Genomic DNA, 14,810 nt, shown 5'->3' on the forward strand with positions numbered 1-14,810 from the left:
TTTACCAATTCTTTAAAAAGTTTGTTACCAACAGTTTCTCACTCACATTAATTAGTTGAAAAGGTAACAGCATTTGAATAACAATCCTAAGCATGGTCAAATATGGACAATATGAGTAATACTATACTTTGGAAACTGTAGACACTTAACTGGTATGAATGTTTAAAACTATTTATTTTCTCTTAATATTGCTAAAATTCTGCTACCATTATTGTTGATAACACTTTTAAAACAAAAGTGATTTGAAGGTAATTAAAATCAGTGAAATTCAGTTATATTCATTATCAATGATAAATAGTTTAAAACTAATGTATTTAAAAAAAACACACAGAACATAATCTGATTAAAATACGAGCATAACTATGTAATTACAAAGCATTATCCTGTCTGCCAGACTCAATTTCAAAACGATTGTTTTACTGAAATGAAGTGTAATTTTATTAAAGCTAGGAAGCATTCTGGGAAGAATTTATGTTCTATATTTTATGAACAATCCACTAAGATGTAGTATGTATTGCTACATTTACATATCCAGGGTTTCCACAGGTTCTGGAAATCAGGGAATTACAGATGCATCAGGGAAATCAGGGAAACTTAGAGAAGAAGAAGGTTTAAAAAAAAAAAAAACTGGAATAATCTCGTTTTTGCATCAGTAGATGAAATAGTTTGCTTACTGAGGTGTCATGCATTGTCACTGGCTGGGTGCAGCTGATTATGTGTGCCGCTTCCCTACTCTGTTATTACTACTGCTTCTCCCCTTCCTACTACTCCCCTTGGCTTGCAGTCAGTGTTGCCACTACTTCTTGCTAGTACCGTGGCAGCTGCCAATGAGAGTGGTTTGCTTGGATCTGATTCTCAGAGACTGTAAAGGCAGTGGCTGAAGATGGCAGTCTTGTGTGCGTGAGTTGTGTCTAAGTGATTGTGTGAACGTGTATGTGCTCTCATTTCCTAACAAAAGCTATGGCTGAAAATTTGGTTGTGAGAGTGTGATAGTCTTTTCTAATTGCCTGTCTGTGGCTCAGCAATCATCTTTATGGTGAGTTGTTACCTTTCCTCATTATTGTTGGTCCTCTGAGTATTTGAACAAGTTATCTGTTGCCTGGATTGATCACCATAGTCTCATTTCATCAACATGCTGGGATGTGGCTTGTGAATAGCTGGCTTCACATGTGGATTTCTGCAATCTGTAATGGATCGGGCCTGCCAATCTGAAGCCATTTGGTTCCCACTAATATGCAGGCCCTGCCTGGATCTAGTCTCACCAATCTGCCTGCAGGCCGGGTCTGTTTGTGTATGGCATAATGCATTGGATTTTCATACTTTATCCATGGATCCAGGACTGCGGTGCTCCTCAGCATGCTGGAGGCCATGGGCAATGGATTTCAGGAATCGCGACTGTCTCACCACAAGTACATTGTACAGTGTGGCATTTTATGGACATTTTATTTGGCCGAGTACATTTTGGCACTTCGACAGTAGTTTATATGTTAGAAAATATGGACGATAAGAAGAAGAAAATTGTGTTAATTGCTGGTGGTTTGTAAGCTATGTACTCATATATTTCTCGAAATAAAAATCTCACAATACCTATAAAATAATAGATATAACACAGTGGGTAACAGCTGACAATAACGAACATAGTAGAACCAACATTTTATTGGTGGTCAATTACAGTGTTGGTTTACACAATTCTTCCTCACCTGATAAACTTCTTTCAAGAGGCCTACTTTTTTCTGAGATTATTTCTGAAATCAGTAAAGGTATTTTAAATCTGTCTTGTGACTCCAAAGAAATGCATATTTTTGTCACCAAATGTCTTTCGTTTTATTGAAATAAAATAACATCAGTGGTCTTAATGAAACACATATACCATTCGGCTTGCTTTCTTCATCTGAAAACGGTTCATTACAAAAGATGTTGGTGTTAGTACTTAAGATTTTCCTCACATTATCTATCTATCATCTCAGCAATCACAGGCCCTGTAGACCACGCGCTGCATCAACGATCTGCTTCCACTGCCTTCTATCTCTCGCAGCCTCCCTCCACCCTGTGGAAATTTCTAATGCTGCGATGTCCTTCTCTGTGTCATCTTTCCACCTTGTATGAGGTCGGCCCAATGGTCTTGTTGCCTGGAGAGTTCCTTCAAATGCTTTCTTGGTGATTCTGTTGTTTTCCATTCTGGCCACATGTCCAGCCCATTGCAGTCTCATACTTTTTAATTTCTGGATGATAGTGGGTTGCTTGATTAACTGATAAAGTTCATTGTTCTTTCGAATTCTCCATGCGCCATTCTCCAACACAGGTCCCCAGATTTTTCTCATTACTTTTCTTTCGAAAACATTCCATTTTTCTCTTTCATTCTTTGTAAGCATCCAGCTTTCTGAACCATATAGTACTATGGGGCAGATAATTGTGTGGTGTATCTTCATCTTTGTGGTGATTGACAAAGCTTTACTTTTGAGTGGGTTGCTTAGCGAGTACAGACATCTTGACCCTGAGGCTATTCTTTCATTTATATCCATTGTTTTGATATTTTTACTGTTGAAACGTGATCCAAGGTATTTGAACTGGAGAACTTTTCTGGATTTAGAATGTTGGTTAATTTCAAAGTAAGGATTTGGGTTTATGACTCTACCTATTTTCATATATTTGGTTTTCTCTTGGTTAATCAAAAGCCCAATTTTGCTGGCACTGTGCCTGAGAGATCTGTACATGTCTTTCAGTTCTTCTTCAGTTTCACTCAGCAACACTGTATCATCTGTATAAGCCAGGAGTTTTACTTCACTGTGTTCGAATTGGAGACCAATATATAGATGTAAATTACTCTCCTGATCCTCTTTCACTAATGCAAGGTTGAAGAGGACACATGAAAGAGTGTCTCCCTGTCGTAAGCCTGTTTTAATTGGAAAGGTGGTGGATATGGATCCTCTGAACTTCACTACTGCCTGGGAGCCATCCATGCACAGTTGTATCATCCTAATGATTTTACTGGGTACACTAAATTCTCGTAATGTGTTGTAGAGGCTACTTCTGTGGATGCTGTCATAGGCTCCTAACATTGGGGAATGCCATCTACTTACAAGTTTTATTTAGATATCGCCTCATTTGCATTATTGTTTTTTGTACCATAGCTGCAAAGACACGTTATCGACTTAAATTTTAACTTGCCCTTAAGATCTCAAAATTTATCAGGGAAAAATGGGAAAACTTGTTTGGAAATCAGGGAAATATCAGGGACTTTCACTTGGGGAAACTTGTGGCAACCCTGATTATTTTCATTGTGAATGAGACTGCTCTGTAATTAAATTCATATATTATGTAGTGTCATTTTCTTTTATGATGTATTCAGTGTTATTTAATATACTTTTACCTGTCAAAATTTATTGTAATTCTTTAATTTTCTGATTTTAATAATCACTACCATTGTAGCAAAATGTATATAAGCCTCATGTGGAACCATTGTTGTGCACTCAGTTTTGCTTAAAGTATTGACGCAGCATCTGTACTGATCAGTTCAGGAAACATGTAATCAATCTAAAAGGCACACACTGTGCCAGCTTTGTATAGTTCTAGCTCAAAATAAACAAGATAGAAACTCAAAACTGCAAATGGCACAAATTAATGTGAACATTACTACCCACTTGTCCAGTGTTTGTTACACCAGGACTTCTGTTTATTCGTGTTTTCTACAGCAACAACAGGAAGACCAACTCTTTGACGCTGATCTTCTTGTGGGAAACTTCTCAATGCATTGAATGGAATGAACAGCCTAATGAGAACAAAATATGGGCTGAGAGTAAACAGAAGAAAGATCAACGTAATGAGAAGTAGCAGAAATGAGAACAGTGAGAGAGTAAACATTACAATTAGTGATGACGAAGTAGAGTTTCATGGCAGTACTTTCCTGGTCAGCCATGCCAACTTCAATTTCCTAGTAGCTTTTCTTCATGTCCATAGCTGAGAAGCGCTTTGTTCTTTTGAAGCAATCTAGAGTGCCTTCAGTGTTCGGCAACAGATAGCATCTTTCTTCGTGATCTTGTTCAGTCATCAGTAGTTGACACAGAAATACCATGTGCTCTTCTCCTTTATCATAAGGACCACATTAGAGGACTCTGAAGGTATGATGATGTCATCTTGCAATGAGTGCTGAGTAATTTGTGGACGATCCTCAGTTTTGATATAGTGTTTTACCAAGGGCCACTTGCTGTCTCTTCTCCACTGTTGATTTGAAAGTACACAAAAATTTGCACAGAATGGCTATCACTCTCCAACATTGCTCCTTGGTCAGGACAGATCCTATTGGCAGTTGGATAGTAGCTTACGCCACTGCATTGCCTATAGTAGTGGTGAAGAATGATTCTTCATCAATGACACTAAGCTACCCTTCAAGTGCTGGTTCAGTTGCCCTACATATATACTTTTAGAGATGAGTGGTGGCTGTTGATGACAGTTAGTGGTTGCTGGAAAATAAGAGTTCTTTTGTGAATCTTAGTTGCTTTTTCCACTCAACAAAAGCATCGCAGTTTCACTAAGCATCCTGATTGAGAACAACGCTGATAAACAAACACCCAGAGCAATCTTCATGTATATAAATACTTTTGGATTGCACCAATTCGAAAGCATCCATGAGGTACACTCCCCTCCCCCTTTTCTGCACTTCAGCGTGTGAAATGGAAGGGAAACAAAGGCAGTTCTCTTTGAGATGTGTGTCACCACTTTTGGATACCTGCAAACTACAAATAAAGTAAATCAGTTCCTTCTTTTATCTAACTGACATCTTGCACAGCAGAGGACTTCGCTGCATGCAGTAGTCAACAACCTGTTTCTTTGGGAAAATCATTCCCATGACCTTGACCAGTTGAATGCAACACAACACAATGGATGATTTAATGCTGCCCCCCCCTCCCCCACACACACACACACACAGAGACAGAGACAGAGAGAGAGAGAGAGAGAGAGAGAGAGAGAGAGAGAGAGAGCTGTGATTTGATAATACCATGTCTCCATCTTGACTCATTGAACATACTTGAACTTACTAAAAACATGTAAAAAATGACTCAGTGTTCACAAAATTGGTAAATTTAACCATTGTTTTCAAAAAAACTGTAAATGGCTCTAGTGTCCAGTATTACTTGAGTGATTCACACCTGATTCTGTTATTTACAACAATAATTAATTTACGTGTGTGCTTTCATACTGTTGTGTATTTACTGCAAAAGGTCTCTACTGCATAATTTTGTATTATCTTCCAGGCAAATCTTACAGAACTGAAGTCATTTGGTTCTCCACCCGGTGCTGTCACAAATGTTACTGCAGCAGTTATGGTTCTCCTGGCTCCCAATGGAAAGATTCCAAAGGATCGCAGCTGGAAGGCAGCAAAGGTTTGCACAGATTTTAACTCCTAATTTTAATAGCATTAAAAATTTGTTTTTTTTCTGTTAATTACTTAATCACCAATGTCATAACAAATTTACCTAGTCCTCACATTAATCTGCACAGTTTTTTTGTATTTCATTTTGAAACGAACAATATCCCGTCTGTCTTCTCATTCTTTTTGAGGCTGAACAGTAATATTTACTGGGAAGTGATGCTATATGAAGTGGAATATGCTTTGCACAAGGGCAGTAAATTAATTTGTCATAAACTTTGTGTTTAAGTGGATTCAAGAAGATGCATACTAGATAGCTGTCTTTGTTAACACCTTCAAAATGACTTTTTTTGGACAGCATATTTGTGGTGGTTGAAGTTAGGGGGAGGGAACAGAAGCATTCAACAGGGCAATTGCTAACATTCAATTGTAGTTAAAAACTTACCTCAGATGGTAACTGAAGTATATACAAAGCATTTAACATCTTCCAAGATGTCACGGTATTAAAACAAGAGTACTAATGAACTGTGATTGATTTGCTGTCTGAAAGGATGATCAATTAAACATAGAAGATGCCTTATTTATCATAGTTCTTGGAAATTATAGGTTGCTTAAAAAACTAAACAATATGTCTGTAACACAAAAAGCACTAGTTTCCTCAGCTATTTTTGTTGCTACTTTCAGTTTTTCTCTGTAACATTGCTGCAATAAATGAATCAAGTTAAACGTAATTTTATCAAAGGGAAGACTCTTTTGAGAAAATTTTCTTCCTGAGGAAGGAATTGAGAGTTCTGAAAGTGGGATGATTTACATTGGGACAAGTACATGGGTCTCATCAGCAGTACTTTGAATTTTGCCTCCTGATGTCAAGTAAAGGACACTGCATCACCCGTACAAGAAAACACAAATGTCTGTAGTTTGGACTCTCACAGTTTATATTTCAGTACACCAGTTGCCACAAAAGATAAAGAGGATAATCAATGTTTCAATGAACTAAAATCTTCAACAATCTGTGCCAACTGTTGTGCAAGAGTCATTTTATGTATGTGATAAAAAAAAAACAAGTACAAGGCTTTTTCTCCAATCAAAAATCCACTATTATTAGTCTTTACCCATGTCTTCAGTATATGCTCAGTGCAATGACTTCCCATTTTCTTTTAACTGCCTTGGAAATAGCTTCTGATCTATCAGTTTTCTCGTATAACTGTTTTACGGTTTGCTTCGAGAGCTCAATCGAGTTGTTGATTTCATTTTTTTGCACAGTATTTCAACAACAGTATTCTTCTGGTACTGAAAACTGTATTGCTATACCAAAAACTGTATTGCTATGATTACTTGATTGAAGTCTAGGCAGCAGGTATGCACAATAATGAAAACTACTCGCAGCACCTGCACGAGATGACTTGTCAATCAATATATACCATGGCTAAAACATGACTAAAAATGTCAGCAAAGCAGCTAAATTCTCAAATTACTATCACTGCTGCAATGTATAATGGTGCTTTTCTTTGTGAAAGAGCAACTTTTTGTGTGTCAATGGTTTTCATTGCAAAGCAACCTCAATAATCATTACTTTTTTCGGTACACACTCCCAACTTCTGTCAAGGTTTAGGCTGTTTTACTCCTCCAGTGTCTAATAACAGATCTGCATTTAATCGATAATCACAAATTGATTTATAAATCTTGCATATTGCAACTGTTGCCAGTCGTTGTGATGAGACATTCTTCTGGTGCTGTTTTGGTCCACAGTCAGCATTTTCAGCTTGAAATTCACACTCAGCTTTTTTATTTCCAAATTCCGTGCAGGATATTGTCTACTCATCTGACTGAGATGTTTACAGATTCACCTTGCATTATGATAGCATGGATTTTTTCATTGATCTCTGATGTGATGATGTCAGCTGGTGGTCAAAGTGTTTTAATCTTCAGTAATTCTATACCCATGTTTACACACTTTATCCAACTTAGTTTTCATACATTCCAGCAGTCCACCTTTGCACAGGATATTTTTAATAACGGTAGAAACTCCTCTCCCTATTTCTTCTTCTTCTTTGTAAGAACATTTTTTTAAATTTGTTTCACACTTTGTTTACAACTGTACAACTGCTAAAAGAACCATGCTTGCCAACATTGATACTATTTGCCAAATTTATGCATCACATCATACAATTTTATGAGAAGTAATGTTTCTACTCACCATATAGCAGAGATGCTGAGTCGCAGATAGGCACAACAAAAAGACTCTCACAATTAAAGCTTTTGGCCATTATGGCCTTTGTCAACACTAGACATATACGCACACACAGACACTCGCACTCATACAAACACAACTCAAACACACGTGTGTGGTTTCAGTTGCCTGAGAATGCAGTCATGTGTGATTTGCATTTGTGTGTGTGTGTGTGTGTGTGTGTGTGTGTGTGTGTGTGTGTCTAGTGTTGCTTTAATTGTGAGAGTCTTTTTGTTGTGCCTATCTATGACTCAGCATCTCCACTATAAAGTGAGTAGCAACTTTGCTTCTCATAATATTGTTATATTCCACCCTGGATTTTCCATTGTCTGATTTCATCATACAACTATTGATACATACCAAACAACCCTAGTACAAGTTTGTTAATCAGCCCACTTTTGTAGCTAAGTCAGTCCTGAACCTTGAAGTGTTTTTAATTCACACAATTTTGAGACCAGCTGACTGGCTGCTAACATTCAGACAGGTGCAGATCATCATGAAAGTTCCAATGAGATGAAAATATCAATTAACTATGGAATGTAATATAACTGGATAGATAAAAAATCCACTCACCAAGTGATGGCATTACATTACATCACATTTTATTACACTATATTACATTTTTATAAGCTGATTTTTTCATTGATAAGTTAAGTAGGGAAGTATTTCCAGCATAATGCCTGAATTGGAACAACTTCCGCAAAATCAATGAGTGTCACTAAATACTCTGTCCCAAATCTGATGATCGAAAATTAGATTACAGTGATATCTTCAAAAAATGTATATAAGTGTCAAAAAGACATGATGATGGAATGGTGGCCATCCACAACTGTATAAATGAACTGTAATGTGGATAGTTACTTTACACATGATAAGAAGGCCAGTACTTGTACAGGACTCTTGCTTCATTGGACTATCAACTGAAAGCTGAGCATCATTGAGAAATTCAGGTCATATATATTCCTTAATTGTAACATAATAGTTGGAGAGTATATCAGCTTTGTAATAAATTGTGAAAACAACTTTTGCAGATTTTTAGATCAATTTAAAAAATATATATATTTAGGGGAACAATTAAAAATAGTTTGACAGGAAATTCACTGATGCTGTTGATGGGGGAAATCAGGTAGGACTAGGTAATTGTGGCACAAATGATCCAGAGCTCACATTCTTTAAATCATCATAATTATTTCAAATGGTATGATGCTGTCCTCCATCTTTCCCTGTACTGTGCTAATATTTTCATCTCTACATAACTATTACATCCAACATCCTCTAGAATATGCAACACAGATTATAGTTTCAGTCTACCTCTACTACTTTTACCCTTTAGTGCTCATTCCAGGTCCAGGTTGCCTGTTTGTTGATGCTGTAGCATTTCCCTCTAGCTTGTCCCTTCTTCTGTTGTTTTCCATAGACTTCCATCCTCACCTATGCTGTATGTGGGGTGCTTGTTGATGTCTTTCCTTATATGGATCACTGTTTGTAAAATGCATTCACATGGGACTGTCAAGTTGCACATAGATTTAAACAATGCAGTGCAGTGAGTTCTGTTGGTACTTTTTCTTATGATTTGTACACCCCTTTCTTGTAGCTTAAGGATAGTTGCTATATTCTGCTCATTTGTTCCTCAGAAGGTTATGTCATAACTAAAATCAGAATGACAATATGCAAAATATGATGTTCTGGTGCCCAAGCTACTACATACTGAATTTGTTATTATGCTTACTTAGCATCAGCTGTGAATTTTATATTGTCACAAATTGCAACACCTTCTAAACTTTTCATCCTAATTAAGGCCATAGAGGCATGGTCTTTTCTGAGTGTACCTCTGATCAAAAAGCGATTCTAGTTGCTGGAGTCCAAAGTTTTTGTTCATCACGCCTTTTGTGTTCTTGTGGAGATATTTCCACAGAAACTTTCTTCCTCTAACACATATATATTTCTACATATACATTTATGTCTACATCTACATCTATGTAGTTACTCTGCAGGCCACTCAACAGTGTGTGGTGAAGAGTTCTCTGTACCACTACTTGCCATTCCTCTCCTGTCCCACTCACAAACAGAGCAAGGGAAAATTGACTGTCAGTACACCTCAGTATGAACCAAAATTTCTCGTATCTTACCTTCATGGTTCTTATGCATCATGCATGTTGTCGGCAGTAGAATCATTCAGCAGTCAGCTTCAAATGCCAGTTCTCTAAATTTTTTCAGTAGAGTTTATCAAAAAGAACATCGCCTTGATACTGGGCTAAGATGAGTAGCAACCACAAACAGAACATCACACTGCCCAACATAATAAACAGTGGTCTATACAATGGCCCAGTGAATAATTCCCTGGGACAGTTCTGTACAGAAAACAAAGTGTTGCTCTGAAAGTTAAAATTGAAAAATAATTGTAACATGCACATGAATTACTAGCTAAGGATAGTATCGAATTGCACCCATGACAGAAAAAATCTGTTCACTTCACAGTAAACAAAGTGTTGCTCTGAAAGTTAAAATTGAAAAATAATTGTAACATGCACATGAATTACTAGCTAAGGATAGTATCGAATTGCACCCATGACAGAAAAAATCTGTTCACTTCACAGTAAATAGATATTACTAAAGAATAGGATATTGTTATATATGGCAGGTGAAATCATTTTATTGGAATGAACAAGTACAGATAATACTAAAAAACTATGTCTTTGCACACAATCCCTCTGAGAAATGAAGCTGTCTTAATAAAAAATGTCTATACGTTCTAATACAAGTAATCATTTTGAGAAGGGAAGTTGCTACGACCATATAGCGGAGATGCTGAGTCGCATATAGGCACAAAAAAAAGACTCTTACAATTAAAGTTTTCGGCCACGAAGGCCTTCATCAACACTAGGCGCACACACACACACACACACACACACACACACACACACACACACACGTGCACACGCAAACGCAACTCACACACACGACGGCAGTCTCAGGCAACTAAAACATCACATGGTGTATGGTTTCTGTTGCCTGAGACTGCATTCGCGTGTGTGAGTTGTGTTTGCATGTGTGTGGGCGTGCACATATGTGTGTCTACTGTTACCTATCTGACTCAGCATATCTGCTATATGGTGAGTAGCAACGTTCCTTCTCATAATTGTTACATTCCATCCTGGATTTTCGATTGTTTGATTAATACAAGTAATCAGTAACATAGATATCCAACACAGTGCACAGGAGGAGGAACACAGAAATAGTAAGAGTTTGTATTGTTTTTCAACCTGGGAGAGGCTACAGCTTAGTAGTGATACCATAATACACTGGAACTGCTTCATTTCACACCTACACAATTATGCTAATAAGTTGCATTCAGTCATTTCTCCTTTGTGTTAATGCTTTATGACACTAAACCTAACTAACAATCTACTTTTATGCCTTCAGCAGTATTGATAAAATAACTTCAGAACTAACATTGATGCTTATGCTGATTTTGCTTACAGGTTGTGATGGCAAAAGTGGATGCTTTCTTAGACGCTCTTATAAACTATGACAAAGAAAATATACATCCTGAAATTATAAAGGCTATTCAACCATATTTAAAGGATTCAGAATTTGAACCAGAGTTTGTTCGCAGCAAGTCTGCAGCTGCGGCAGGTAAGTCAACAAACGTACTTTTATGCATTAGTCTGAAAATGTAGATTAGTATATACCACTGTTATAATGTTGCATTAATTGGCTGTGCACAGAATAGCATTGACAACAGTGAAATGAAAATGAAATCAATTGTCAATTGATCTGTGGAACACCTTTGGTCATACTACTCTTTAAGTAATGATGTATTGTGTGTTCAAACATGACCATAATCTTGATCTACATGACAGGCATCTCAAACTGATAAAAATGTAGAGTATACATATAATAGGATACTAGATATTACATTTTATGTTCAGAATTAACTATGAGAAATTTTTATGCATTTGTTGAATACTGACCAAAAGGAAATTTGACCATATGAAGGAGACAAGGTGTCTAGTTTTTCATGCCAGAAATGAAACTGAAACTAAAATAGTAAATGCAAGCCAGAGGCCCTGCACCAAAACATTTTAAGTCTATATCATCTGTTGTGAAGGTTATGATTAGTGAAAATGGAATCTCGCTCATTACCTTGCAAAGGATAAGGGAATAGCTAGCTTATACTGTTGGTGTCTTTTGCAACAAGTGAATTTTGGGGGGTTGGGGAGAGGGGCAGATGACAAACTAAGAGGCAGCCTGAATTGGAGGAGGGGAAGAAAAATTTCAACAGGGCAATGTATGCACTATCAATGTGAGCACAAAATATAGGATTAGGGCTCAAGCTGTCCAAAATGCAAGTGGTCCCAGATGCTTATTCTAGGCACACTAACTGATATATTGCAAATACCTACCAAATTTGATCATAAATGGTACAAAAATCAACCTCTATCCCTCAGTAAAGAGTCTTGTAGTAATAAATAATAGAGGAAAAGTTAATCTGAGCTGAGCACGTGACTGCAATATCCAAGAAGACACCATCATTTCTCCATGCCCTCCATAAACATAAAAAGCTCTTCCTTTTTGACAGGAAAAAGAAACTTGTACAAACACTCATATTTCCAGATGTTAATTACAGTGATATATGACAAGGTGTTACTCAGGAAAGCTTGTCGTTACCACAAACTGGTGATAAACACCTGTATTCAATACATATCACATTAGACTCTTTGATCATATTTCACCATCTTATGCTCAGCTAGCCTGGCTACATACAGACAAGTGCAGATATTTCCATAATTCTGTCTCCTCTACTGCCTTATCAACATACACTGTCCCTCATCTCTCTCCTTAACATTAATGTTCTTGTGTGAACAACATGGCAGAAACACACTTTCCATCAAAGCAAAGTCCTTTCCAGCTGCAAGAGCCTGACTCTGGAATGACCTTCCTCATTAAATCAGAGGACTGAGTAATCTCTCCAGCTTCAAAAGACACAGTTAATGATATGTTTACGAAACAACAATGATGCCTATCTTTGCTCTTGTACATACTTGTTACCACATTACATTCTTTATTCCAAACAGATATCATCATTTCCAAATGTTCTTAGCTGCTGAAGTTGACCTAAATTTCTCCCACTTCAAATTCCCCATGCCAGAAAATATTACTCTCATACACCTGTAGATACATTTTATATCTGACACTATCAGTGTCATTATTATCAGTGGCAGCAGCAGCAGCAGTGGTAGTACTGCTAAAATTAAAGTAAAGTCAAGTTGTATGGCATTGGCTGGGAGACACTGTGTCCCATATGCAGTGAACCAGTAATAATCCCCAGAGGTAGGATGCAAAAGGCAAATTCAGGGAAGATTGTAAAATTTTAGGAAAGACAAAACATGGAAAACTGGAAATATCAAAGAATAAGGAGAAAGGTAGGAGCCAGGCTGGTCCACCTAGCAATGGCCCCTTATGCTAGGCAGGCAAGTGCTGCTCCCTCCCAGCCCCACATGGGGCCAATGAGGCCAAAGGCCCCACCTCACACAGACAAGTAGAAACCACATTCACATGTGAAACATAAAAACCAGATCAGCTGCTTTGGTGTCGTCTGTTAGAAGGCAGCATGCCAGGAACTTGAAGATATTGTCGCAAAGCAGCCAAAAGTTTGGCAGTCTACTAGGATGTGGGCCATAGTCAGGAGGACACCACATCATCAGTAAGCTGAGTCCTAATGTTGGAGAATTTGGCCAGGGGTCATCCAAGTGTGACCAATGGATAGCCAATACAAGATGGTGGATTCCCTGCAAAAGTGCAAAGAAAAGACTGCCATGTGGTCATGGTCCCTCAGTTTGTTTGAAGAGTTCAGGCCAAACTGAGTTATAGACATCCAACAATTCATGGCATAGAGTCAACTGAAGGTCCAATTCTGTGAGCCACATTTCCAAAATTGCCATCTTGTGAGCCAGCTTTGCCAATCAATCAGCATGTTCATTCCCTTAGATCCAAACGTGTCCAGGGACCCAAACAAAGACGAGCTGCTGTCCAGCTTGGTGTAGGTCAGAAAGGAGATCTTGGGGAGTTGTGACAAATAGGTGATGAGGGTAGTACTGTTCAAAACCTGAAGAGTGTTCAGGGAGTTGCTTCAGATCAGAAGCATCTTGCTGATGCAAGAAAGAGCAGACTAACGGCTTGTTTGATGGCCACCAATTCAGCAGAGAATACTCTGCATCAATTCGGCAAGGAGAGTAGATCACTGCACCTTGCATGCAGACCCGGTTTGTCCATAAGCCATTGAGCCATCAGTGTGTACCACTTTCCAAAGGTAGAAATACATTGAGGACAACTAGGAACAGGTGGTGAAAAACCTTGGTGCCAATTGAATCGTTTGGTCTAAAGGATAAATCGACGCAGGTCCAAGGTTGGTGTACACACCATGAGGGCATACACAATTGCTCCCTAACAAGAGATGACAGTGGGAGAAGTTGGAGTTCTGAGCAGAGACATTGTAGTCGAACCTCACAGTGGTGTATCATATCTAGTGACTGCAATACTGAGGGTGATGCTGAACTATGTGCGAGACTCCCATAATCAAGACAGATCAGTGTTGGGGCTTTGTAGAGACACACAGGGTAGAGCAACCTGGTGTTACTGAGGCAGTGAAGTGAATTAAGGTATAGCCAGCACTTTTGTTTAAGCTGACAAAGCTGAGTAAGCCACGTCAACCATGCACTGAAGACCAGTTCCAAAAGGCAATAAGTCTCCACCACACTGAGTAATTGGTCGCTGAGGTAAAGTTGTGGTGGTTGATAAACAGTATGACATTGACAGACTTACTAGTAGTATTTGGTTTTAACATGCAGTTGGGCTAGTCAGTGCAAGAGTTCCAATCATTGCAAGTTAGAGTAACTAGAAAAAAGAAAAGGGGGAGGTCCAGTAATCAAACTGACCTAAAAATGTAATGTCCGGACAGTCCCCCCCCCCCTTTTTCTTTTTTCTAGTTCTCTAACATACAGTGATTGGAACTCTTGCACTGACTGGCCCAACTGCATGTTACGTATTACCACATACTATAAGTAAGTCACCTTGTTCCAGCAGTTTGCTCCTTTTTTATATAGGTATTTTATATGTAATACATACAGCTGACATTTATGTACAAATAAACTCTGAGTTTGAACACATTTGTTCAAAATATTCATTCCCATTTAAATAAGCACATGAATT

General features: G+C 38.0%; 1 protein-coding gene across 1 annotated transcript in view; it reads left to right on the plus strand.

Moving 5' to 3' along the window:
• The window catches only part of LOC126176568 (dynein beta chain, ciliary), a 790,269-nt gene that overhangs the window by 567,227 nt on the left and 208,232 nt on the right, over positions 1 to 14,810 (plus strand). The window contains exons 59-60 of the mRNA XM_049923728.1: positions 5,253 to 5,381; positions 11,081 to 11,234. Of these exons, the coding sequence (XP_049779685.1) occupies positions 5,253 to 5,381; positions 11,081 to 11,234 (283 nt within the window). The remainder of the gene's footprint in view (positions 1 to 5,252; positions 5,382 to 11,080; positions 11,235 to 14,810) is intronic.

This window comes from Schistocerca cancellata, chromosome 3 (assembly GCF_023864275.1).
Source record: "Schistocerca cancellata isolate TAMUIC-IGC-003103 chromosome 3, iqSchCanc2.1, whole genome shotgun sequence".
In the NCBI taxonomy this organism is placed as follows: Eukaryota; Metazoa; Arthropoda; class Insecta; order Orthoptera; family Acrididae; genus Schistocerca; species Schistocerca cancellata.